This window comes from Littorina saxatilis, linkage group LG12, assembly GCF_037325665.1.
Source record: "Littorina saxatilis isolate snail1 linkage group LG12, US_GU_Lsax_2.0, whole genome shotgun sequence".
Classification (NCBI taxonomy): Eukaryota; Metazoa; Mollusca; class Gastropoda; order Littorinimorpha; family Littorinidae; genus Littorina; species Littorina saxatilis.
The window spans coordinates 44,919,639-44,944,638 of record NC_090256.1 but is presented as its reverse complement, the minus strand read 5'-3'; the positions used below and the strand labels follow the sequence as shown (position 1 = coordinate 44,944,638).

General features: G+C 45.4%; 1 protein-coding gene across 1 annotated transcript in view; it reads right to left on the bottom strand.

Annotated features, from left to right (window-relative positions):
- The window catches only part of LOC138983110 (1-phosphatidylinositol 4,5-bisphosphate phosphodiesterase epsilon-1-like), a 124,956-nt gene that overhangs the window by 12,594 nt on the left and 87,362 nt on the right, over positions 1 to 25,000 (bottom strand). Inside the window, exons 14-30 of the mRNA XM_070356518.1 lie at positions 19,682 to 19,831; positions 18,510 to 18,873; positions 17,255 to 17,430; positions 15,955 to 16,119; positions 15,048 to 15,260; positions 13,299 to 13,415; positions 12,602 to 12,754; positions 10,805 to 10,913; positions 9,692 to 9,809; positions 6,926 to 7,110; positions 6,362 to 6,481; positions 5,436 to 5,580; positions 4,766 to 4,890; positions 3,138 to 3,301; positions 2,199 to 2,354; positions 1,427 to 1,732; positions 711 to 839 (exon numbers count right to left, since the gene is read on the bottom strand). Of these exons, the coding sequence (XP_070212619.1) occupies positions 711 to 839; positions 1,427 to 1,732; positions 2,199 to 2,354; positions 3,138 to 3,301; positions 4,766 to 4,890; positions 5,436 to 5,580; positions 6,362 to 6,481; positions 6,926 to 7,110; positions 9,692 to 9,809; positions 10,805 to 10,913; positions 12,602 to 12,754; positions 13,299 to 13,415; positions 15,048 to 15,260; positions 15,955 to 16,119; positions 17,255 to 17,430; positions 18,510 to 18,873; positions 19,682 to 19,831 (2,895 nt within the window). The remainder of the gene's footprint in view (positions 1 to 710; positions 840 to 1,426; positions 1,733 to 2,198; positions 2,355 to 3,137; positions 3,302 to 4,765; positions 4,891 to 5,435; positions 5,581 to 6,361; positions 6,482 to 6,925; positions 7,111 to 9,691; positions 9,810 to 10,804; positions 10,914 to 12,601; positions 12,755 to 13,298; positions 13,416 to 15,047; positions 15,261 to 15,954; positions 16,120 to 17,254; positions 17,431 to 18,509; positions 18,874 to 19,681; positions 19,832 to 25,000) is intronic.

Below are 25,000 nucleotides of genomic sequence, written 5' to 3'. Positions count from 1 at the left end.
CCCCCCCTCGTCCGCCCCTGATCCTACTGTACTTACGTGTATTTTACTGAAAATGTCCTGCAGTCGAAGCAGCTAAATTGAAGACGCTTGTTTTGAAACCTCGATCTCTTCTTAAGCTTCGTCCAATCTATTACGTCAAAGCAAAAAAACGTCACTCTGAAAGTGTGGCGTGACGTGTTAGTTATAAACATTCATGAGGGTAATTAGCGAGCGCAATTTTTGTTTCTATAATGACGTTTGTCTCGGTGACTTTGGCATCATAAGCAGTGGAAAAACAGGTCCCTGCCAGACTTGCTTGACATCTTTCTTTCTTTATTTGGTGTTTAACGTCGTTTTCAACCGTTCAAGGTTATATCGCGACGGATTGCTTGACATGACCTCATTTACATGATATACACACGTGTGATTTGAACGATTATTATCTCACGGGTGTCTCTCTCACGTATGTAGGATAAAATTGTTATTTGTATTTTTGATCAAAAGATGACATTTTACACATATCTCGACGGTCATTGTTCGACTCGAACGCTAGCATGGTCTCGGAGGAACTGTAGAGATATGTGGTCAAATTACAAATAACATTTATCTATCTAACAATCAATGCTTTGTTGGGGTGCGAAATTTGTCGCAATCATTTTTTTTGCTAATTTTATATATAGCCTACCTCACACTCTCAAACCAAATCTGATCTTCACACCCCATACACTGACCTGAGCGATGACGTCATACACGGTGGATTCCTGCGTCACCTTGAGAATGACGTACTCGTCGGGTCCTGTCAGCCCGAACACGCTGATGAAGAACAACCGTCTTTTCAGCTTGGGGCCGATGGTGGGCATCTGGAAAATAATGCATACCGTATTTACATACCTCTTAACTTTCTCTTTCGCTCGTCAGGCCTACGCCAATGGGACCCTTGCCCGTCTAATGTGATGCTCTTGGAATCAACCATACATTGCACAATCTTTGAAATGTGAGTGTCAGTAAGAGTAGAAGCCTCTGATAAAGATGACCACCACTGATCTTCTTGAAGGTGACAATTAAAGGATCTTACAAATCTTTGAACTGTGAATGTCAGTGAGAATGTAAAGCCATAAAGATGACCACCACTGACCTCTTCGAAAGTGACAACTAAACGATCTTACAAATCTGTTAAATCTGAGTGTCAGTGATGATGATGATGATGAAGATGATGATGAAACTTTATTTTACAAGGATAGAGGTAGAAGTCTACGCCTTTTCTTACAACCTGTCGTTACATCCAAATGAGCAGTGAGATTGTATAAGCTTGTGATAAAGATGAGCACCTATGACCTCCTTGAAGTTGGCAGCTAAAGAATCTTTCAAATCTTTGAATTGTGAGTGTTGGTGAGAGTGTACAACCGTACAGATGTAGAAGCCTCTGATAAAGATGAACACCACTCACCTCCTTGAAGTCCCTGCTGGCCTCGGACAGCTCCTTGACCTTGGTGAAGAGCGACATCCTCTTGCCCGTGGCGGCCGCTGTCTGCGAGATGTCGATGCTGTTGCGACCCTCCATCAGGTCCTCCTCCGTCTTGGAGTAGATGAAGAGCGTGGCCAGCTCCAGCGGCTGGTTGCTAGGCGACCGCAGACGGAGGTGCCGGTAGCCGGGTCGGAGGGAGGAGAAGGGAACGATGCGCTGCGACACCACGTGACTCGTGTTGGCGTCCGTCACAATGAAGCGAAGGAAGCTGATATCCGCGAACATGATCTGTGACGTCAAACAGTGATTTCGGTTGTCAGAAATTCGCAAGGGCGTAAAGAGTAAGAAAAAGAAGCCTAGGTACCCGGAGGAGCTGTTAGAAAGAGAATGCAGAAAAGCTGCTTCAGCCCCCCCCCCCCCCCCCCCCCCCTTGCCAGCAATGAAGAATCACTCTGTCAAATGTGTTTTCGATGCAAAACAAACTGGATGAACTGTCTACAGTGCTAGATACTTTTAATGAAAAGAGTGTCTTATGATCATTTAGAGCCAGGTTAGGTGCGTCCAATTTTGTTTATAAACTGTCTTTACTGTATTGTTATTGTTATTATTAAAAGTAATCTGTTAGTCACTTGGCCAAAGCGTCAGTTGGTCTCGATCGTCACACACACACACACACACACACACACACACACACACACACACACACACACACACACACACACACACACACACACACACACACACCCACACACACCTGGAAGGTGAAGATGTCGTTCCAGATGGGGTTGAGTGCGTTCTTGGGCACGACCTTGGTTTTCTGCTTGGCACAGTCCACGGGGATCCCGATGACCTCCACCTCCACCTGCACGTTGGCCGTGTAGTTGCTGCACACGCACTGGCCCGAGATCACCTGCACACAACGTCACACAACGTCACACAGCGTCATGCAATGTCATACAACGTCACACAATGTCACACGTACTGGCCCGAGATCACCTGCACACAACTGCACACAACGTCACACGGCGTCATGCAACGTCACACGTACTGGCCAGAGATCACCTGCACACAACGTCATACAATGTCACACGTACTGACCAGAGACAACCTGCACACAACGTCACAACACGTCACACAACGTCACACGTACTGGCCAGTCACCTGCACACAACGTCACAACACCTCACACAACATCAGACAACGTCACACAACTGGCCAGAGATCACCTGCACACGTACAACATCACACAGCGTCACATAGAGTCATACAACGTCAAACGTATTGAGAACACCTGCACACAACGTTACACAACGTCACCCGTACTGGCCAGAGATCACCTGCACACAATGTTACAAAACGTCACACGTACTGACCACCTGCACACAACATCCGACACTATCACACGTATACTAACCAGTTGTGTATGTGTGTGTGTGTGTGTGTGTGTGTATGTGTGTGTGTGTGTTTGTGTGTATGTGTGTGGTGTGTGAGCGTGTGTGTGTGTGTGTGTGTGTGTGTGTGTGTGTGTGTGTGTGCGTGCGTGCACGTGTGTGTGTGTGCTTGCATGTGTGCAAGTATGTGTGCAAGTATGTGTGTGCTTGAGTGTGTGTATGTGTGTGTGTGTGTGTGTGTGTGTGTGTTAGTGTGTGTGTGTGTGTGTGTGTTAGTGTGTGCGTGCGTGTGTGTGACTTACATGCAGAGTGAAGATTGTGGCGTGCAGTCCGTCAAACTCTTTCTCCCAGGGGTTGAAGTGGTTGTACATGACGTGGTTGCGGTCCCACATGACGGCTGGTTTCAGCACGTAGCCACACCTCCCGTGCTGTTCGAACATGGCCGTGTTCAGCGCTATCGCCACGTCTGTCCAAAACACAGTACAATCACACATTCATACACTTTCTTTTCGGGGGCGGGGACGTAGCTCAGTTGGTAGCGCGCTGGCTTTGTAGCCAGTTGGTAGCTATCAGCGTGGGTTCGATCCCCACGTTCGGTGAGAGATTTATTTCTCGGAGTCAACTTTGTGCAGACTCTCTTTGGTGTCCGAACACCCCCGTGTGCACACATGCACACTAAAAAGATCCCACGTCCACAGCGAAAGTCTCAGGGCTTGGAAAACACGAAAACACGCATGCATCATCTCTCGTCTGTGATTATCATGATCGTATTTCGATACTTTGACGAGACAAACCCAATGCTGGTGTGTCGAAGAAGACAGCCACAGAGGGCTTGTTCGAATCAAAGTATCACACCATATCTTCAGCGTATTACCAATACCTGTCCCAATATAGACCAGTTGGTCTAAGAGGACGTTAAACCATAATAGTCAGTCAGTCACTTTCTATTCTTCTGCGTTCATGGGCTGAAACTCCTACGTACACTCGTGTTCTTTGCACGAGTGGTTTTTTTTTGCGGGACGCATGCAGGGTATTTTCGTGTTCCTATAACCCACCGACCTCTGACATGGATTATAGGACCTTTTCCGTGCGCACTTGGTCTTGTGCTTGCGTACACACGATGGGGGATAAGGCACTAGCAGGTCTACACATAAGTTGATGTCTTATAAACAAGGCCAATACGCCCGTCAAATTCAGTCACTGAATAGCGTAAAAGATTATGGGGGTTTGACGATGAAAGCAATTACTAGAGGACGTTCTTCTTTCTTTATTTGGTGTTTAACGTCGTTTTCAACCGTTCAAGGTTATATCGCGACGGAGGGAAGGGGGGGGGGGAAGATGGGATAGAGCCACTTGTCAAATGTTTCTTGTTCACAAAAGCACTAATCAAACATTTGCTCCAGGGGCTTGCAACGTAGTACAATATATTACCTTACTGGGAGAATGCAAGTTTCCAGTACAAAGGACTTAACATTTCTTACATACTGCTTGACTAAAATCTTTACAAACATTGACTATATTCTATACAAGAAACACTTAACAAGGGTAAAAGGAGAAACAGAATCCGTTAGTCGCCTCTTACGACATGCTGGGGAGCATCGGGTAAATTCTTTCTCGTCCCAACCAATATGGGACTCCCCCTAACCCGCGGGGGGTGCAGAGGACGTGAATGCAAAACTACTTGAGCAGATACTACCATTGGTGAATGCTTCATTCATACTATATGGACCAGATTATGCTTTGTTTGTTTCATATGCTTCATCCCAAACAGGTTACAAAGGAACCCCCCTTTTAAGACCCCTTCGTACAAAGACCTTACTTTTTGAAATTTTCTGTTTAGAACTTGTGTAAATCAACCTCCATTTTAAGACTCCCTCCTTTTTTAAGACCTGGGCTGCTCGGAAAGCAAGATGGTGTTGCACGTGCGTACCTTCTGTCTGGTAGTTGAGCGCCACCATCTGAATGCCAAAGGCCCAGAAGATGACTGGATTGAAGTTGGACGAGTCTATTCTCATCCCCGCGGGGTAGGTCCGCATCAGCTGTCGTTCTGTGTGAGTGAGCCTGGCTAAGGAAATGCTCCCTTTTCAAAGACGACAATTGCTTGACATGCAACACACAATGACTGTATCTCACCTGAATAATAAAACGTTTGATTTCATGTCTGCCGCCATCAAGTTGATCAGCATGGCACAACAAAGCCACACTAAAGATTTTCAATCAATTCTCGTCAGCAAATAATTGAAAGACTGCGGGTGCTACAGGCATAACTTTTAACACGCACACACGCAAGCACGCACGCACACAATATTCATAATGATACAGGCAAACCAAAGCACACCACACACACAGACAAACAGACAGACAGACAGACAGACACTCTCTCTCTCTCTCTCTCTCTCTCTCTCTCTATCAGTGCGCCAGAAACCTATGCAGTAAGTGAAGGATATTTGACGACGCCCAGGGGGTTCCACCGACACACACACACACACACACACACACACACACACACACACACACACACACACACACACACACACACACACACACACACACACACACACACACACACACACTAAGACCATGCAGTAACAGAAGGATATTTGACGACGCCCAGGGGGTTCCGCCGACACAGCTGCCTGGCCTTGTTCTCGTTGAGTGAAGACACCAGGTAGCAGGACGGCGTTCCTTCCAAACGTTTCGTCTTGGGCAGCGACGACATGGAAGGGGCTGATTCCAGCTTGTCCGCTGAACGAGTAAGCAAAACAGCACTGTTCTTGTCAATTTCTATATCCAACAGGCCTTCTTTATATTACAGGCAATCTCTATCCACAAGGCAATCTCTATCCACCAGGCAATCTTTAAGAAACTGAAACTGTAAAGCACGCAAAAGTCCTTGTTTGGGAAGAAAGTTTTGTTCAGGGATGTGGCTTGATCATGGAACGGGGCTTATATTGTGTGTGTGTGTGTGTGTGTGTGTGTGTGTGTGTGTGTGTGTGTGTGTGTGTGTGTGTGTGTGTGTGCGTGTGTGTGTGTGTGTTTCTGTGAGTGCTCAGTGTGCGTGTGCCCTCAGTGTGTATGTGTGTGTGTGTGTGTGTGTGTGCGCGCGCGTGCGTGTGTGTACGTGTGTGTGTGTATGTGTGTGCTCAGTGTGTGTGTGTATGTGTGTGTGTGTGGGCTAAGTATGTGTGTGCTCAGTGTGTGTGTGTGTATGTATGTGTGTGTGTGTGTATGTGTATGTATGTTTGTATGTATGTGTGTGTGTTTGTGTGTGTGTGTTTGTGTGTGTCAGTGTGTTTGTGTGGTATGTATGCATGTATGTATGTATGTATGTATGTATGTATGTATGTATGCATGCGTGTATGTATGTATGTATGTATGTATGTATGTATGTATGTATATATATATATGTATGTGTGTGTGTGCGTATGGGTGTATGTATGTATGCATGTGCGTGCTAGCATGCGCGCGTGTGTGTGCGTGCGCGCGTGTGTGTGTCTGTATGTGTGTGTGCACGTGCACTACTCACAGGAAGGCGGGATGAGTGTTGGGGTGCTGGGGGAGGGCCCGAGGGTTGGGACCAGGATGCTTTTCCTAGAGCTCATCTTGTTCTTCTGCTTCAGCGACGTGTTGGGGCTGAGCGTCAAACCTGCACACAGAGGACAATGACAAATATTTACATTGAATCATGAAATAAAACTAAGCCTATAACTATATTGGACACAAGGTCACGCAACAAAATCTTGTGCTACGGTGCTGTGAATTGTGTTCCTCAAAAACAGGAAGTAAACGTGTTCAGCGTTAGTGTCAAGGAAAGGGCATGCACACCTAACACTGCAGAAAGCATCTCAATACTTGAAAAAGACAATTAAAGCAAGAACATTCAAAGATGATTATCTCTCCCACAAAAGAAAATAAACATACCAAAAATTGTAAAAACAAAGCAGGTCAAGCAAATAGGCTTCAATTTGTAGCCGTACTCAATTTCTCTTTATGATTTCGTGTGCAAAACATTTCCTTCATTGCCTGCAGCCAACAGCCATTTCTTTCCCACACTTTTACCTTGGGATATTCTGTGCAGACGTGACCTTACCTCTGAACTTGACGGCGTGTGTGTAGACGACGAGGTCGGACAGCTCCTTGGCGATCTGACTGGCCTTGCGCGGCTTGGCAGGCTTGGGCACGACCTTGACCTGCTGAATGTCGTCGTCAAAGTGCCAGTCCAGCTCCGGATGGCTCTTCAGCCTCCCCTTCTCGCCGAACGACCCCGAGTGTTCCCTGTTAAGTGAACCGTTTCGTCTGGTCACGGTGGAATGGTAATAGAAAAGGTCACTTCATGCTTGGAATTTCATTGTGTTCGTCTCTGTTCTGAATGTTAAGGTTTTAAGGACTGAGCACCGACCGTTTTCTTAAATCTCCAACACACAAGATGTTTAGACCTTAGCATTTGCTATTCACTTTACGTTTCTTTATCACATGTTTCGCAATGCTACTCATTAAAGAAGAGGGAATCACTCAGCATGCAGTTACAACAGTCGGCCTTTTTACTTGATAATTGTTTGAAATCTACAGTATGTCCACATTGTCACGGTTTGGTGACATTGATTGAGGAAGAAACTCTCTGTAGGGTGCCTTTCCGAAATTGCGATGCAAAGCGCCTGTGCTTATCGCAACTGTCAACGGATTTTTTGCTGACTAGGAAAAGCACGAGAATTTCGTTTACCTCCACGCCTGAGGTGTAATATTGTGTACAGGGTTTTCACGTGATAAATTCTGCTGTCTTGGCAAGTCCAGATAAATTGCGCTATACTTTTGACGATAGCTGATTGGTTGCTGGGGTCACGTGATGTTTCTGACCAGCTAGGGGAGACCCGTTGTGACTGCCCATTTGGCATATACTTTGAGGCGATAAGGTCGTGTGTTCTCGCATAGGAGTTGATGGCTTTCAACACGTGGTAATATTTTATGTCAACGTGCCTGCTCTGCGTCGTACAGGAGGGCTCTTAGAACAACGGAGAATCGACCGCCTTTTCGCTACAAGATTTTCGACGACGAGGTCGTCAAGTGTTACACGACCTCCCGTTATCTTCAGCGGCTGAGTGAGGCGCCTGATTTCCCCACGGCCGGATCGCTGCTTCGCTCCACGCCAACCGGCACTTCAGTCAGCGGAGCAGTTGTGGGGATGAACTATTTACGGGTCGCCCACTTCGTAGCAGAAAGCTAAGTGCACCGTGTTATTGCGCCCTTTCACCACCGAGTCATCTTTTGTATTTGTGATTACATTTGAGTGGTGACAACGTGGGGGTGTGACACCTGCATAAACTAGTGCTTTTGTGCAGAACAGCTAGTTTTCTCTATCTTTACACGAGATCAGCGTGTTATTATAATTTAATAAACTTTAACTGGCACTTTTGTGAGTTATTCTTTTTACGTCTTGGACGTAAAACAACTCTTGAAGTGAAGTACTGAGGGAGGTGGCAAGATCGAATATAAACAGGCGTCTGAAATTCATATTTGTTGTTGATTCTATCTTTTTGTATGACTGCGAGAGTGGATCGTGGTGTGGTTAGTTAGTTAGTAGTAACTGACCGTTCATAATCATCTTCCTTGATCTATGAAACGTGACACTCATTGGCACCAGAAACCAATCAGGCCATTGCTTAAACCACACTACAGACTTCTTGACTGGTTCCCCTTACTATTTGAAACTTAAATTCTGCCTCATGTCTTTCCCCTTATTGGTAGTCCCTCTTACTCTCCGAAACTAAAACTCTGTTTCTTGTCTTTCCCCTTACTGGTAGTGCATCTTACTCTCCGAAACTAAAATTCTGTTCTTGTCTTTGTCCTTATTGGTAGTCCCTCTTACTCTTTATAATTTAAGCTCTGTTTCATATCTTTGCCCTTACTGATTGTCCCTCTTACTCTTTATAACTAATAAGCTCTGTTTCATGTCTTTGCCCTTACTGATTGTCCCTCTTACTCTTTATAACTTAAGCTCTGTTTCATGTCTTTGCCCTTACTGATTGTCCCTCTTACTCTTTATAACTTAAGCTCTGTTTCATGTCTTTGCCCTTAATGATTGTCCCTCTTACTCTTTATAACGTAAGCTCTGTTTCATGTCTTTGCCCTTAATGATAGTCCCTCTTACTCTTTATAACTTAAGCTCTGTTTCATGTCTTTGCCCTTAATGATTGTCCCTCTTACTCTTTATAACGTAAGCTCTGTTTCATGTCTTTGCCCTTAATGATAGTCCCTCTTACTCTTTATAACTTAAGCTCTGTTTCATGTCTTTGCCCTTAATGATTGTCCCTCTTACTCTTTATAACTTAAGCTCTGTTTCATGTCTTTGCCCTTAATGATTGTCCCTCTTACTCTTTATAACTTAAGCTCTGTTTCATGTCTTTGCCCTTAATGATTGTCCCTCTTACTCTTTATAACTTAAGCTCTGTTTCATGTCTTTGCCCTTAATGATTGTCCCTCTTACTCTTTATAACTTAAGCTCTGTTTCATGTCTTTGCCCTTAATGATAGTCCCTCTTAGTATTCGAAACGTTACTTCTGTTTCATAAAGTTGCCCTTGCTTAATTGCCATCTTTCTCTTTAAAACTTTAATTCCCATATACTTGACATTGACGTACCTGCAAACTGAGCGAATGAAGAAGAAGAAGAAGAAGAAGAAGAAGAAGAAAAGAAGAAGAACCATCTATGGGACGATCAAGTTCTGGATGAGATCTTTAAATCTCATCTCCACCCAGTCTAGGACTTATTTATATGCGCTCCTCTCTTCCGTTAATCAAATGCCAGAAGTGGTTTTTCAACGTATCGTCACAGATACAGATACAGATAAGAAGAAGACATACCTGCTTCTGATCTCACTGAAGGATCCAGTGCGTGTTCTGAGCTGGGCCTTGGTCTTGTCCTCGTGGTCAGGCGTGGGGCTGTCCTGACTGTCCATAGAGTGCCGCATCGCTTTCACCGCTACAACACAACCGCCACACAATCCTTTTCATTTTTTTTCATTTTCTTTACTTTAATACACCATTGCTGGAAAATAGGGGCCGCTTCCTCCTAGTGGAAAGCTAGCTGCAACAAAAGATTCTGCCCAGGTTCGTGTACCCCCCGCGGGTTAGGGGGAAGAATTTACCCGATGCTCCCCAGCATGTCGTAAGAGGCGACTAACGGATTCTGTTTCTCTTTTTCCCCTTGTTAAGTGTTTCTTGTATAGAATATAGTAAATTTTTGTAAAGATTTTAGTCAAGCAGTATGTAAGAAATGTTAAGTCCTTTGTACTGGAAACTTGCATTCTCCCAGTAAGGTAATACATTGTACTACGTTGCAAGCCCCTGGAGCAAATTTTTGATTAGTGCTTTTGTGAACAAGAAACAATTGACAAGTGGCTCTATCCCATCTCCCCCCTTTCCCCGTCGCGATATAACCTTCGTGGTTGAAAACGACGTTAAACACCAAATAAAGAAAGAAAGAAAGAACAGGTTCGTGTGAGTGTGTTGAGGTGTAATCAGCCATCTGCACTTATGGCAGAACGATCAAGGTCTTTAACGCGCCACTGTGCCAACACGTTTTTTGTTTTTTTGTTTTTTGCATGGATACTGTTTCTGAGTCTGCACATAAAGTTGACATGTGTCTGTTGCATCATCAACAAGCAGGAATGGGAAATCTCAAATGACAGGCGATATTTAGAAGTTGAAGGTCATTCGTTTAAAAGATTTTTAAGATTCCTTAAATACGACCATCACTTTAAACGGCTGGTAACTCGACAAAAAAAACCCAACCCACCCTCATTATCCAACTTTAACTGATACTGTGTGTCGTGGTCACTACACGTCTGTTCAAAACACAACACCAGCAAGAGAATGACAGATGTCAGATTTGAAGCTTGGACGTAGTCCATAACGCTTGTGTGAGAACTACACACAGAAGCATGGCGCATCGTTCCACTATGATTGTTCACTTACCGTCTGCAACATCCTCCTCGTCTTCATCTTCGTCATCATCGTCTTCAAAGTCATTGATGGAAGTGGTTTCTGACGACGGAATGCTGCTGGTGCGAGACTGGGTGTACACCTGTAAACACAGATTCACAATGAGGCCACAATTAACAATGGACATTCTTACATACGATTTGACCTGAACTAGAGAGCGAACTTGTTCTGTATGCATGTTACCTTTGTCACTGATGACAGTAACAGAACAGAGGACAGGCAACGTGAATTAACAAATGGAATGTCTAGTCTTCCTATGCTGCGGCCAACAACTGTGCAGCCGTTAGACCTTGTCAGCAATAGCTTCCCGAATTCCGTACGTATCCTTCCAAGTCTGTATTGTGGAAAGGGGAAGAACTGCAGCTGGACTGATGAGGCAAGGGAAGCTACCATGCAGACATATTCATCTTCGTTTGAATAAACAAAATTCCCCTGAATTGTGTTTCTAATCTGGACTTGCTATTAAGAGACCGGCCGCGGGTTACAACTCAGGATGAGAATGGCTCAAGTAAGCGCCAATGGGTATTACATCAGTTTTGTCCAATTCCATCCTGCTCGCAGCACCAAAATTCAACATACTGGGAAACACTCATGAAAGGTTCAAAGCTAAATTAAAGGCACCAAAATCAGCCGCAGCTTGTTAGGCTATTATAGCTCCTAATTTTTGACAAGAACTGTACACTTATCTTCCAGTCTGTATAGCTTAGCAAAGTGAGGTTGCCTTTTTCGAGTAAAACGGTTAAACAGTAAAATCTATCATCTTTCTTCTATAACTGGTTTGCTGACGAGCTTACCTTCTTCAAGTCAAGGGGGTTGTGACGAGCTTACCTTCTTCAAGACCAGGGGGTTGTGACGAGCTTACCTTCTTCAAGACCAGGGGGTTGTGACAAGCTTACCTTCTTAAGTCCGCCTGGCGTCTGGCATTATGGGGTTAGTGCTAGGACTGGTTGGTCCGGTGTCAGAATAATGTGACTGGGTGAGACATGAAGCCTGTGCTGCGACTTCTGTCTTGTGTGTGGTGCACGTTAAATGTCATGTCAAAGCAGCACCGCCCTATCACCCTTCGTGGTGGACTGGGCGTTAAGCAAACAAAACAAACAAAAACCTTCTTCAAGACCAGGGGGTTGTGACGAGCTTACCTTTTTCAAGGCCAGGGGGTTGTGACGAGCTTACCTTCTTCAAGACCAGGGGGTTGTAACGAGCTTACCTTCTTCAAGGCCAGGGGGTTGTGATGAGCGTACCTTCTTCAAGGCCAGGGGGTTGTGACGAGCTTAACTTCTTCAAGGCCAGGGGGTTGTGACGAGCTTACCTTCTTCAAGGTCAGGGGGTTGTGACGAGCTTACCTTCTTCAAGGCCAGGGGGTTGTGACGAGCTAACCTTATTCAAGACCAGGGGGTTGTGACGAGCTTTACTTCCTCAAGACCAGGGGGTTGTGACGAGCTTACCGTCTTCAAGACCAGGGGGTTGTGACGAGCTTAACTTCTTCAAGGCCAGGGGGTTGTGACGAGCTTAACTTCTTCAAGGCCAGGGGGTTGTGACAAGCTTACCTTCTTCTTCAAGGCCAGAGGGTTTTGACGAGCTTACCTTCTTCAAGACCAGGGAGTTGTGACGAGCTTACCTTCTTCAAGGCCAGGGGGTTGTGACGAGCTTAACTTCTTCAAGACCAGGGGGTTGTAACGAGCTTAACTTCTTCAAGACCAGGGGGTTGTGACGAGCTTACCTTCTTCAAGACCAGGGGGTTGTGAGACCAGGGGGTTGTGACGAGCTTACCTTCTTCAAGGCCAGGGGGTTGTCGAGCTCCCTGAGCTTCTTATTCTTGATGAGGATGCGGTACTTGAGCTGGGTGGGCGACGGCAACTGGGGTTCCTCCCAGAAGTCAGACTCAAACAGGAACTTGGTCACCAGGCGTTCTCCGAACACGCTCTGAAAAACAAAAATACACACCATGAAGCTGTGTATGAAAACCTGAAAGAATCTTACTAAATGTGGGACTTTTATCACACTAATTATATTTGTTGAAGTACGAGTTTGGATGTTTTAAAGCATTATATCATCCAACGCAAGTCTTTGGCAATATTTGCTACCTCGTCCTTATACCAAAACGTCCTTACTGAACAGGTCAAGGCAGTCATGAGCGAGTTCCAACCATAAAGAGGAGTACGGTACATGCAAACACATAGAATAAAACAGCAATCATTCAGTCAGCAAACAACATGAATTTAGTGTGTGTGTGTGTGTGTTTGAGTGTGTGTGTGTGTGTGTGTGTGTGTGTGTGTGTGTGTGTGTGTGCGTGCGTGCGTGCGTGCATGGATGCGTGCGTGTGCGTGCGTACGTGCGTGTGCGTGCGTGCGCGGGCATGCGTGTGTGTGTGTGTGTGTGTGAGTGCGTGCGTGCGTGTGTGCAAGTGTGCGTGCTTATTTCATATCTGTCCATAACCAATCATGTTCATCAAAGCCGGTCTACTCACGATGAAGATCTGCGCCATTTTCTGTTGCTGCGGAATGGAGCAGTGGTTTTCGATGGACAGGATGACAGGATAAGGGGAGGTAACAAAGGCACTTTTGTTGATCGCCTCCACAACAGACTGAAAGGGAGATAACAACAACTTTATGATGTTTTACTTTGGGATAAACATAAACTCCAGGTTTGTGGCATAAAAAGCGAGCTAGCTGTCTTATGCCATAAGAGCGTAAAACAGACAAATTGCATGGTTTTCGTTACAGGTCCCCGAAACGACTTTTCTTCTCTCGCAGCACTAATAATAATAATAATAATAATAATAATAATAATAATAATAATGCATACTATTTACATAGCGCATGTATCCAGGGTTTAACCCTGCTCAAAGCGCTGTACAATGAAAATACTGCGACAACAAAACATCATTTAACGTGCAATCACACACATATCAATGAATAACACATTGCTCTATAAAACATTATCACAAACACACGCACGGGCACACACACGCACTACATAACGCAAATTGCACAATGATACATTATCACAAACATACGCACTCACGCGCGCGCAAAACACGTACGTGAAAAACTATGTACAGTACATGGGACAAAAGTGACCACCAGGAACGGACCAGGCTTGAAAATGTATTTCACCGTAAATGTTTGCGGAAAAGGTGTGTTTTTAGTTTTGATTTGAACTGAGATAGGGAAGAGCAACTGCGAAGATCAGCGGGCAGTGAATTCCAAACCGAAGGGGCCTGATACTTAAAGGATTTCTTTCCGTACGTTTCCAGTTTAAATGTTGGTACTTTGAGGAGCTTTTCATAGCTGGACCTGAGAGAGCGAGAGGGCTCGTAGATGCTCAGTACTGATGATAGGTATGGGGGAAGGGTGTTCTCAAAGTGCCTAAAAGAGAGACATGCAATTTTGTACTCCACCCTGGCATCAACGGGAAGTCAATGGAGCTTTTTGAGGAGAGGCGTGGCGCGATGTGTTTTGCGCTTACGAAGCACAACTCTAGCAGCACAGTTCTGAACCTTTTGGAGGTGGCTGAGGAGGGTTGAGGGGACACCAGAAAGAACATTAACAGAGTTGCAATAATCAAGCCTGGACAGGACAAGAGAGGAGACTAGCTGAGTAGTAGAAGTGACTGAGAGGAGACTAGCTGAGTAGTAGAAGTGACTGAGAGGAGACTAGCTGAGTAGTAGAAGTGACTGAGAGGAGACTAGCTGAGTAGTAGAAGTGACTGAGAGGAGTGGGCGAATGATATTGATCTTGCGTAAATGTTAGGTGTTTGTACCGTAATAGCTACCTTGTATACGCCCAGTATCAAGTAACCCCCCACCCCCTACTTTGGGCTGAAAGCTGTGAATAGGGCACACTACCTAGTATACGCCTACGGTAATGTCCACTCAGTTCCGGAACAACAAAGCAGGAAAGCAAGGACCAGCTCCTAATCTGTCTCTATGTTAATCAAACAGCTTAAATCGCCTTAAAAGGTAACTGTGCGGGGCGTCGGTAGTGGCGCTGGCTTTGGATTCAGTGTTGTGGCTATCGGCGTGGGTTCGGAAAGGGATTCATTTCCCAGAGTCAACTTTATGCAGACTCTCCTCGGTGTTTGAACACGATAACGATCCTAAGGTCACAGCGGAAACAAATCGGGTTGCTCGATACAGTCGCTGCACCGAATTGTCTTGAGGGGATTCCATAATAAGGACAAAACGCTATACCAATGACCACATGACGTCACTGACCTTGAAAGGGATCTTGGTGGTGAGGGTGTGGCCGTGGTAGATGATGGGCATGCCGTCGTCGCCGTCCCAGCAGTCGAGCTCGACACACCTGCAGCCCTGCAGCAACACCTGGCTGTACAGCTCTACGGAGGACTCCCCCTTCAGCTGGTGGCCCGTCAGGTAAGTGTTGTGAGACGAAGCGATGAAGTAGTGAGGTAGGGGCTGGTCCATTTTCTGGGGGATACAGGGATGGTTGCTTTATTCATTAACCTTGAGCGGAGGCCAAATAATTTTCTAAGAGATGGCCGAGAATAAAACAGAGAATAGAACTAATGCTAAATCGGTCTCGGATGACCCTCTGGGTTATTGTTTAAGCATATTTTTGTCAACGTCGTTTATGTCTCGTCAAAAACACATGCTGCAGGAAATCACCCATACATAGACACATACATGGCGTATGTGTGTGTGAAAGAGAGAGAGAGAAAGAGAGAGAGAGAGGAGAGAGAGAGAGATTGAGAGAGAGATTGAGAGAGAGGGGGAGAGAGAAAGAGAGAGAGAGAGAGAGTGAGCAAGAGAAAGATAGAGAGAGAGAGTGAGCAAGAGAAAGAGTGAGCAAGAGAGAGAGAGAGAGAGAGAGAGAGAGAGAGAGAGAGAGAGAGAGAGAGAGAGAGAGAGAGAGAGAGAGAGAGAGAGAGAGAGAGAGAGAGAGAGAGAGAGAGAGAGAGGGGTCCACACACAACAGTCTCACCGAGATGACTAAAACAATTATAGTCATCATGTACACGATCACTGTCTCACCAGCGTCTTTATCCGCAAGGACGAAAATCGTTTTCTTCACCACGACACTTTGACACCTGCCTCTTGTATGCAGGACGTCTTCTCTGGAATGCAAAACACCGTTATCTTCACCATAACAACCAACACCCACCTCTCCTATGCAGGGCGTCTTCTCTGGAATGCAGGCGTAGTTGTCCTTGTCCATGAGGAATCGAGCGAAGCCCTCGAAGGACAGGCAGCACTGGTCGCGCAGCACGGAGTCTGGCTCGTGACGCTGCATCAGCTCCAGGATCTCATGGTCCTCCAGGTGCTCGTCCTCAACACAAACATGTCACATTCACTCTCACAATCCTGGAGTCTCTTTGACTGAACTGAACTGAACTGAACTGAACTGAACTCAACTTTAACAAGGATACAGATTTAAGGCTAGACCTTTTCTTAAAATCTGTCCTTGAACACACACACACACACACACACACACACACACACACACACACACACACACACACACACACACTCACACACACACACACACACACACGCACACACACACACACGCACACACACTAAAAGATTAGTGCTAAGGAAAGCACACACACCTAACTTTCCCAAGCCTTTGACAAGCACCTTATTTTTCACAAGCATCAAACTCTTGAACAAGTACCTTAACTTTGCCAAGCCATAGACTCTTTGACAAGTACCTTAACATTCACAAGCCTTAGACTCTTTGACAAGTACCTTAACTTTCCCAAGCCTTTGACAAGAACCTACACATTTCAAAGCCTTTGACAAGCACCTACACTTTCCCAAGCCTTTGACAAGTACCTAAACATTCCCAAGCCTTTGACAAGCACCTAAACATTCCAAAGCCTTTGACAAGCACCTAAACTTTCCCAAGCCTTTGACAAGCACCTAAACTTTCCCAAGCCTTTGAAAAGCACCTAAACTTTCCCAAGCCTTTGACTTTTTAAGAAGCACCTTAACTTTCTCCATCCCTTGACAGGCATCTAAACTTTCCCCAGCCTGTGACAAGCACCTTTATTTTTCCAAGCCTTAGACAAGCACTTCTCCAAGCCTTTTACAAGCACCTTAACTTTTGCCAAGCCTTTGACAAGTATCTTAACGTTCCCAAGCCTTAGACTCTTTCACAAGTACTTTAAATTTCACAAGCCTTAGACTGTTTGACAAGCACCTAAACTTTCCCAAGCCTTAGACTCTTTTGCAAGCACCTTAACTTTCGCAAGCCTTAGACTCTTGGACAAGCACCTTAACTTTCCCAAGCCTTTGACAAGCACCTTAACTTTCCCGAGCATTAGACTCTTTGACAAACAGATAAACTTTCCCAAGCCTTGGACGCTTTGACAAACAGCTAAAACTATTTCCCAAACCTTGGACGCTTTGACAAGCAGCTTAAGATTCTCAAGTCGTTTTTAAAATGTGAATTGCCTCACCTGGTAGTCTCTGAGGAACTGCCTAAACTCATGCAGGCCCAGACATCTGTCGGTAGCACTCTCCACGCCGGCACAGTTGGAGATGATGCTGGACACGGCGATGGCGTCGCAGATCTTGTGGCGGTGCTTGTTCTCCTGCTGGCTCAGGTCGAAGGCGTTGTTCCGCGTGATGAGGCCTGGGAGAGATAGAGGCAGTGTGCGTTATCATTATCAGGCCTGGACCGAGTGTATGACAGGGAGGGGCTTCCAAAATGAGGCAAGGTTTCAGGGGCTTGCACGGCAGGGGGTCTCCTGTTGAAATTTAGCATTAATTTGAAATGGGTATTTTGGGTCTCTCGTAGAGAAAATTTTTTGTTTGTTTGTTTGTTTGCTTAACGCCCAGCCGACCACGAAGGGCCATATCAGGGCGGTGCTGCTTTGACACATAACGTGCGCCACACACAAGACAGAAGTCGCAGCACAGGCTTCATGTCTCACCCAGTCACATTATTCTGACACCGGACCAACCAGTCCTAGCACTAACCCCATAATGCCAGATGTCAGGCGGAGCAGCCACTAGATTGCCAATTTTAAAGTCTTAGGTATGACCCGGCCGGGGTTCGAACCCACGACCTCCCGATCACGGGGCGGACGCCTTACCACTAGGCCCGGTAGCTCAGTTGGTAGAGCACTGGACTTGTGATCGAAAGGTCGCAGGTTCGAATTCGGGCCGGGACGGACACGGGTCAACTTTATGTGCAGACCCAGAGACGGAAGCCATGTCCCACCCCCGTGTCATCACAATGACACGTAAAAGATCTTGGTCATTCTGCCATAAGTGCAGGTGGCTGAATACACCTAAACACGCAGACACCTGGGTAGCGCGACTCCGTTGCTGCTAGCTTTCCACTGGGAGGAAGCGACCCGAATTTCCCAGCGATGGGACAATAAAGTAATGAAAATGAAAATGAAAAATGAAACCGTGCCGGTAGAGAAAAAGGTAAATTTGTTAGGTAAGGAATGTAGACAGAGAGATAGACAGACGGATGGATAGACAAGCAAACGGACAGATGGAAAGAGAGAGAGAGAGAGAGAGAGAGAGAGAGAGAGAGAGAGAGAGAGAGAGAGAGAGAGAGAGAGAGAGAGAGAGAGAGAGAGAGAGAGAGAGAGAGAGCTGATGCTGTTGCCAATGCAGATGCTGATGATGACAGAGACAGAGACAGAGACAGAGACAGAGACAGAGGCACAGTAGTGACAAGCAGGCAGCAAGACTCACTCATGTCCTTGTCTTTAGGCGAGAATGGCGGGCACTTGGCCTCGTGATGCCCCACGCTCTGTCTGGGCACCGCGATCTGCTCGAACAGATCCTTCAGGTCCTTGCGACACCGCAAGCCGAACGACTTGAACAGGTCCACAAAGTCCAGGAATGACAACTGCGTGGAGTGGGTTATGGAGGCGGCAGACTTGTCTCCCCCTGGCACCCCCCTGGCCCCGAGCGACATGCGACGCCGACGGGACCGGTAGCGGTTGGTGAAGGAGAAGGTGAGGGAGCGGGGGCGGAAGCCAGGGGTGGGGCTGGAGCGGCTGATGTGGTTGAGGTTGGGGTCGCTGGCGTGCGACTTGTGGATCTCGTTCCGCATCTGTTGAGACACGTTTTAATCAAGTGTTAGAAATGGTGGGCAACGTTTTCAGTAAATGTTAAAAACAGTGGGCAACGTTTTCATATGGTGGGCAATGTTTTCATAAAGTATTTCAAATTATGGGCAACGCATTCACCAAGCATTAGGAACAACAGGAGACAACAACAGTGCCACCCTATCACACCTGTCAACAATCCACAGGTGTCTAACCGGCATTCATGAAACGTAGAGCTTTGAATAGCTCAGTGCTCAAGGCCGGCAGACAACTATGTAGAGCAGCTGCTGTGACAAGGGGATAGTTCGTCAACAAGTCACATTAAACAAAATATTTTTAATTTTTAATTGAACTTGTTTGAAGGAATAATTTGGTTCATAAGAACAAACAAAAAATAACACCAACAGACAATAGAAACTATACAAATAAACACAAAGGAACTAAAAAAAAGAAGGAGAGAGAAAGAGTGAGAGAAAGAGAGAGAGAGAGAGAGAGAGAGAGAGAGAGAGAGAGACTGAGAGAGAGAGAGAGAGAGAGAGAGAGAGAGAGAGAGGCATGCAGACAGATAATGAAGGGGTGGCGGGGGAGGTTGGGGGAGGTCGAGACTGTGACCACAGACTCTCATGTCACATGACTCCAGTACACTCATTCTGAGAAACAGACAGATAAAAGACTCAGGTTACTTTGCTCCCGAAACGCAACGCATCACAGAGACTGACAGAACTCGGAACGTTCGAGATTGGAAAGCATCGACCAGGAAGAAGGAAACGGGAAAGCAGACAGACTCTTGTGTCAAACACACAACACCCTCACCTTCCGCAACGGGCTGGGGGTCCGTTTGTTCTTTGTCCCGCTGCCTCCTCCCCCTCCGCCCACACTGGCCCGCGAGGAGTGGCCTTGACCTTGACCTTTGGGTGTACCTCCCGAGGCATTGCTGGTGCCTCCACCTTTGATCTCGGGTGGCTGTGGACACAAATGTACAAAGGGTATCAAGCACGGATTTCTCTCGGAAGCAGTTTTCATTCCAGAAAATGCATTTTCTTGTGTTGACTGTGAATACAGTGGCCCCCCCCCCCCTTTTTAAGACCTCAACACATCTAAGATAATCAGGTCTTAAAATTGGGGTAAATTTACAAAGGTTCTGAACAAAAAGTCTGAGAAAACAAGGTCTTAAAAGGGAGTGAGTCTTAATTTGGGGGGTCTTCGAAAGGGGGATTCGACTGTCATAACAAATGTACGTGTAGTATTGCAGTTTAACACCACTTTTGAGAATTTGGCCAGACGTTCCAGGCAAAAGGGACTTAGCATGTCTTGCCTGTGATAATATGTCTAGTGTTTCACAAAGCCTTTGAGAATGACATCAGACTAACCCGAAGGCTGTTGCTATGAGGCAAAAGTCGTGCAAAAGGTCATGTGCGGATGCTGAGTGTGCTTAATTATAAGTTGAGTGTTTTTCTTCAACGATGTCTGCCATTATTCCAGGCTTCCCCAGCGGCAGTGGTTACGAGACAAAAGGTCAGACACGTCCTGCTAACTAATTCCGCCACAAAACGTCAAACACGTCCTGCTAATTAACTCCACCACCGAGACACTGAATGACGCAAAACCTCAATCACCCTCAGGTCTTTGGAATTCTCTCTTACACAATTGTCTAACAAATCTCTGGCAACAAATGTTGCCCTGGGTCCTTCTACTGCTGGCACGAAAACAAAAAAATCAATTGTAAAGCGACGATGAATTAGGACGAGTCAGATAAGCGTTTTACACGCTGCCGTCACGTGTGCGTGTCCCTGCAATCTGATTGTGTTTTACACCTCAGCTGGGAAGGACGCTTTCGGAAAAATTGGAGAGTGGATTATGTAACAAGCAAATCGATTGGCTGAGACGTTTCATGATAGCACACCCCTGCGGCAGACTCGTGGCCTGACAGGAAAATGGGACGGTAATCAGGGAGTCAAACCGGACTTGAAATGCAAACAGTTGAAAAGCACTGGACAAGCTATGGTGTTAAAAGTGACGAAAACGACACCATTGCCCTTGAGGTTGATTAAGATTGACAGGGGGGTTAATGATGAAAAAGGTAATGGTGATGGTCGTGATGTAATAATTGTAAAGAAGACATCGATGGCGATGGTCATGATGGATGCACAGGTCGTCAAGGTGATGCTTGAGGTAGTTACATAATGAGGCTTCTATTACTGCAGTAAATGGGATGATGATGATGATGATGATGATGATGATGATGATGATGATGATGATGATGATGATGATGGTGATGATGACAACAGGTCAAATTTCCTTTTCAGTGTCGACGCCACACAAGAAAACGGATTTACTCATCGAAACATGTGTGTGCACCATACAGTAGTAAAGCTGAAGTTCCATGTGATATACAGGGTGACCCAAAAAAAAGAGTACCCAAACAAAACGTCATAAATTGAACAAAAATAAAGCAATCTTCATAAAATGTATTTACACACACAAGCAGCCTCTGCATGATTTGCACAGAAAAGTTTAGCGTTCTAGCTTGTCTTTCAGGAAAGTTATGCTCATTCTCCAGAACATGCTCCAAATGGCCTCCGCGCCGATTCAGGCAAACTTGAACTCGCCGCGCAAAGTTATCAATCACCCGCACACACTCCTGTTGCGAGATTCCGCAAATGGTTGTTGTGATGGCTCGCTTGAGTTCTGCGATTGTCTGTGGGTTGTTCCTGTAGACGTTGTCTTTCAGGAACCCCCAAAGATAGAAATCTGGGGGATTTAAATCCGGGGGAGGCCATTTGGAGCATGTTCTGTAGAATGAGCATAACTTTCCTGAAAGACAAGCTAGAACGCTAACATTTTCTGTTGAAATCATGCAGAGGCTACTTGTGTGTGTAAATACATTTTATGAAGATTGCTTAATTTTTGTTCAATTTATGACGTTTTGTTTGGGTACTCTTTTTTTTGGGTCACCCTGTATATAGGGCACGGAACTTATGCTTCGTAGAACAGCAAATAGGATACCCTCTCCCCGATTCCTCCGCGCTTGTGTGTTTTGTCGTGTATCTTGCGTATCTTGTTCTGTATTTGTTGCGTGTCATTTTGTGTAATGTTGTTGCCTATTTTGTTTACATATCTTTTTGTGAATCTTGTTCCGTATTTCTTTTCGTATCTATTTGCGTATCTGGTTCGTGCACTTCAAAGACAGATAGAGCTTCTAATGAATGTATCGGTTCGTCAACAACTAAATGTTCCATACACTTTTTCTTTCTTTCTTATTCTTCATCACGAGGAGCATCAGCATTCTAAATAGCGTTAACACAGCCATCAATGTAAAAGTACAAACAAGAAAAAGTGAGTTGTGTGGCTTCTCGTGCATTTACAAAGATTCGCAAATTAACCATTTCCTGAAGTCGGCAGGAAGGTGTGGAAAAGTGCATGTCATACCGTTCTCACCAATGTCAAACTTGTAAACGCAGCTTCTTGTTTGGTGCACTACGGAGAACCCTTTCCGACCAGTCTAGTGCAGGAGTTCACATTTCTCTGGACAGTTTCAGTAAACAAATCAAAGGGATTCTCTCAGACGGACGGAACAACGTTTGAAAAAAAAACCCAAAGTAGGTGGGCGGGCGAATTGCACCAATTGCTAAAGGAAACATCTGAGCAAGGACAGTTAATTCAATCTGAAATCACATTTATTTTGGAGATTCGGCTTTAGACATGGAACCAGGCATCGTGTAATCACACGATCAAAACATTTAACAAAATTGAAAGTTCAGATCTGAGAACACACTTTACCTGGACTATCAATTATCTAAAAATGAAGTCAAAGCTTGCTGAAGAAGCAGACATACAGTTTATTTTTCAAAGTCAAAGTTAAACCTACTTGAGACATTATGATTAAGACATTTAAAAAGTTAATGGTCAAAGTTAGCTAACACATTGTTCTATTTAAAAACCTCAAAGGTAAATGTCCATGTTGGTTACAAGCGCCTTGTTGCCATAGATAGGGGGGGGGGGGGGGGGGGGGGAAGCGGGGGAGGCGGGAAAGGGGGCATTGTTGGGGTGGGGGTGGGTCTGCATCCCATATGCATTGCTTTATTTCCCTGTATGACCCATCAGCCGTGGCTTGTGTAAACGTGAATGAGTGCAATTCACAGAGCCGGCGCCGGCAAAACGCGTAAGGCGTCATAAACCCAACACACGTTTCAAACACTACCAGGGGTGCGGCTGGCATGACACAATGATTCCTGCTGCTTTTCCGGGTTACAACTGCCAGGCGAAGAACAAAATGACGATAAAGGAAAGGAAAGCTCACAGTAAAATGAGTTGCACTTAAGAAGAGTTTACTCGGACTTAGAAAGAGTTTACTCGGATGGAAATTTTGGGAAGGGGAAAAAAGGTGAGTGCGAGGAGCGAGCAAGGGTAATTATCCCCCTTTACCTTCACTTTTTCTTAGCCAAACCAAGCAACACGTGCAGCTTGAGAAATAAGTATGAGTGCTTTGCCTGCCTGTAGGTTCATCTTTTCGGTTCCAATGTAATTCGTTTGTCTTTCTGTTAATATGCAACTGATTGCAACAGGTGGTTTTTTCCCAAACGAATCTAGTCCACTTGCGGATCAGAAGGATTTTGCGTTGGTCAGAAGGGCAAGGAAAAACACCCAAGAACGTGAGAGTGACCGGAAGGGTCAGCGGTTATCTCCTTCACACCTTGTTTGTTTGTTTATTTGTTGCTTAACGTCCAGCCGACTACGCAGAGCCATATCAGGACGAGGAAGGGGGGGATGAAGGGGGCCACTTGTCAAGCGATTCCTGTTTACAAATGCACTAACCCATTACTTGTGTCCCAGCAGGCTTTAGTAAAACTAAATTAATACCTACTGGAAGATTACCAGTTTCCAGTATGTTAAAATAGGCTTAACCTATCTACTGCTGGACTTACATCAGAACACTAACAGATTAAACTATACATGAATCGCGAGACAAGCGGCAAGAGAAGAGATTTTTGGAAAAAATACAGGTGAATGAGCAAGAAGGCAGAAAAAAGAAAAGAATTCATGAAGAAAAAGAGAGCATGACAGGAAAGAGGAACCAAAAATCTACCTAACAGCAAACTAGAAAGCTCCTGCGGTTCCAAAAACAGGAGGGGCCTTTAATTTCATAACCGCAGTGCCCCACTGCGGGACTTCACACCTTACAGGCGCGTGTTGATCTCATTAAGATGTACATCGAGACACAAACACATGGACAGTGGTCTGCTTGTTGCGCCGGATCAATACAGCTGCAGGCTAGTTCTTTGCACCCCCCCTCCCCCATTATTTTAATCACCCCTCTGCATTAAACATCGCGTGTCGCGCGCGTGTCCCTATGGCCTCATTTCCAAGCCGATTTAGAACTGTGTCAACTTGCGTAACATGTCCCTGTGGATTTCTCCATTATTTCAAATTACGCAAGTGAAGGAGGAGAAGTAGGAATTGAGTGTGCATGCAACAACTGTCCGCACTTTTTTCTGCCGATTTTCATCACTGTTTTCTTGTCATTATGACCTTAAATACGACCTAGATCGCTTTGGCTGGTACATGTATAAATACGCACAGGGTAGTGTACAGGACAAGCGGACAAGTTTAAAATTGTATATCATTGTCCTGCTGTATTTTGTTTAAAAATCTTTTTCTGTCTTAAATCATGACCATTATCAAGAACTTGCATTCTGGAATTCGTATGGACAATTCAGTACTCATGTAAGAGACAGTTCAATCCATACCCAGTGCTGCCCAAAAACAAGTTCTCTTCATAAGCAAAAACCAGTCCCAGTAAATTGGAATTTACTGCAGCAATCCTAAAGCAAGGATTAGTAAAATAACTGTAAAATCTCAGTTAAACTACCGGTAAACAAATAGTACAATCTCGACTAAAAACAACAACAACGGTTGCTAATAGTGCAGTCCTGACAAAAAACACAAGCTAATGGTGCAATTCTGACCCCCAAACCGGTAAGTAAGTCTACTGGTGCAATCCTGACAAAGAAACGGTACACGCTAAAAGTGCAATTCTCACAAAGAACCGATAGAACAAACAGGTGCAATCCTGACCAACGAACCGGTAACACTAATGGTGCAATCGTTACCAAAGAACCAGTCGACTAACGC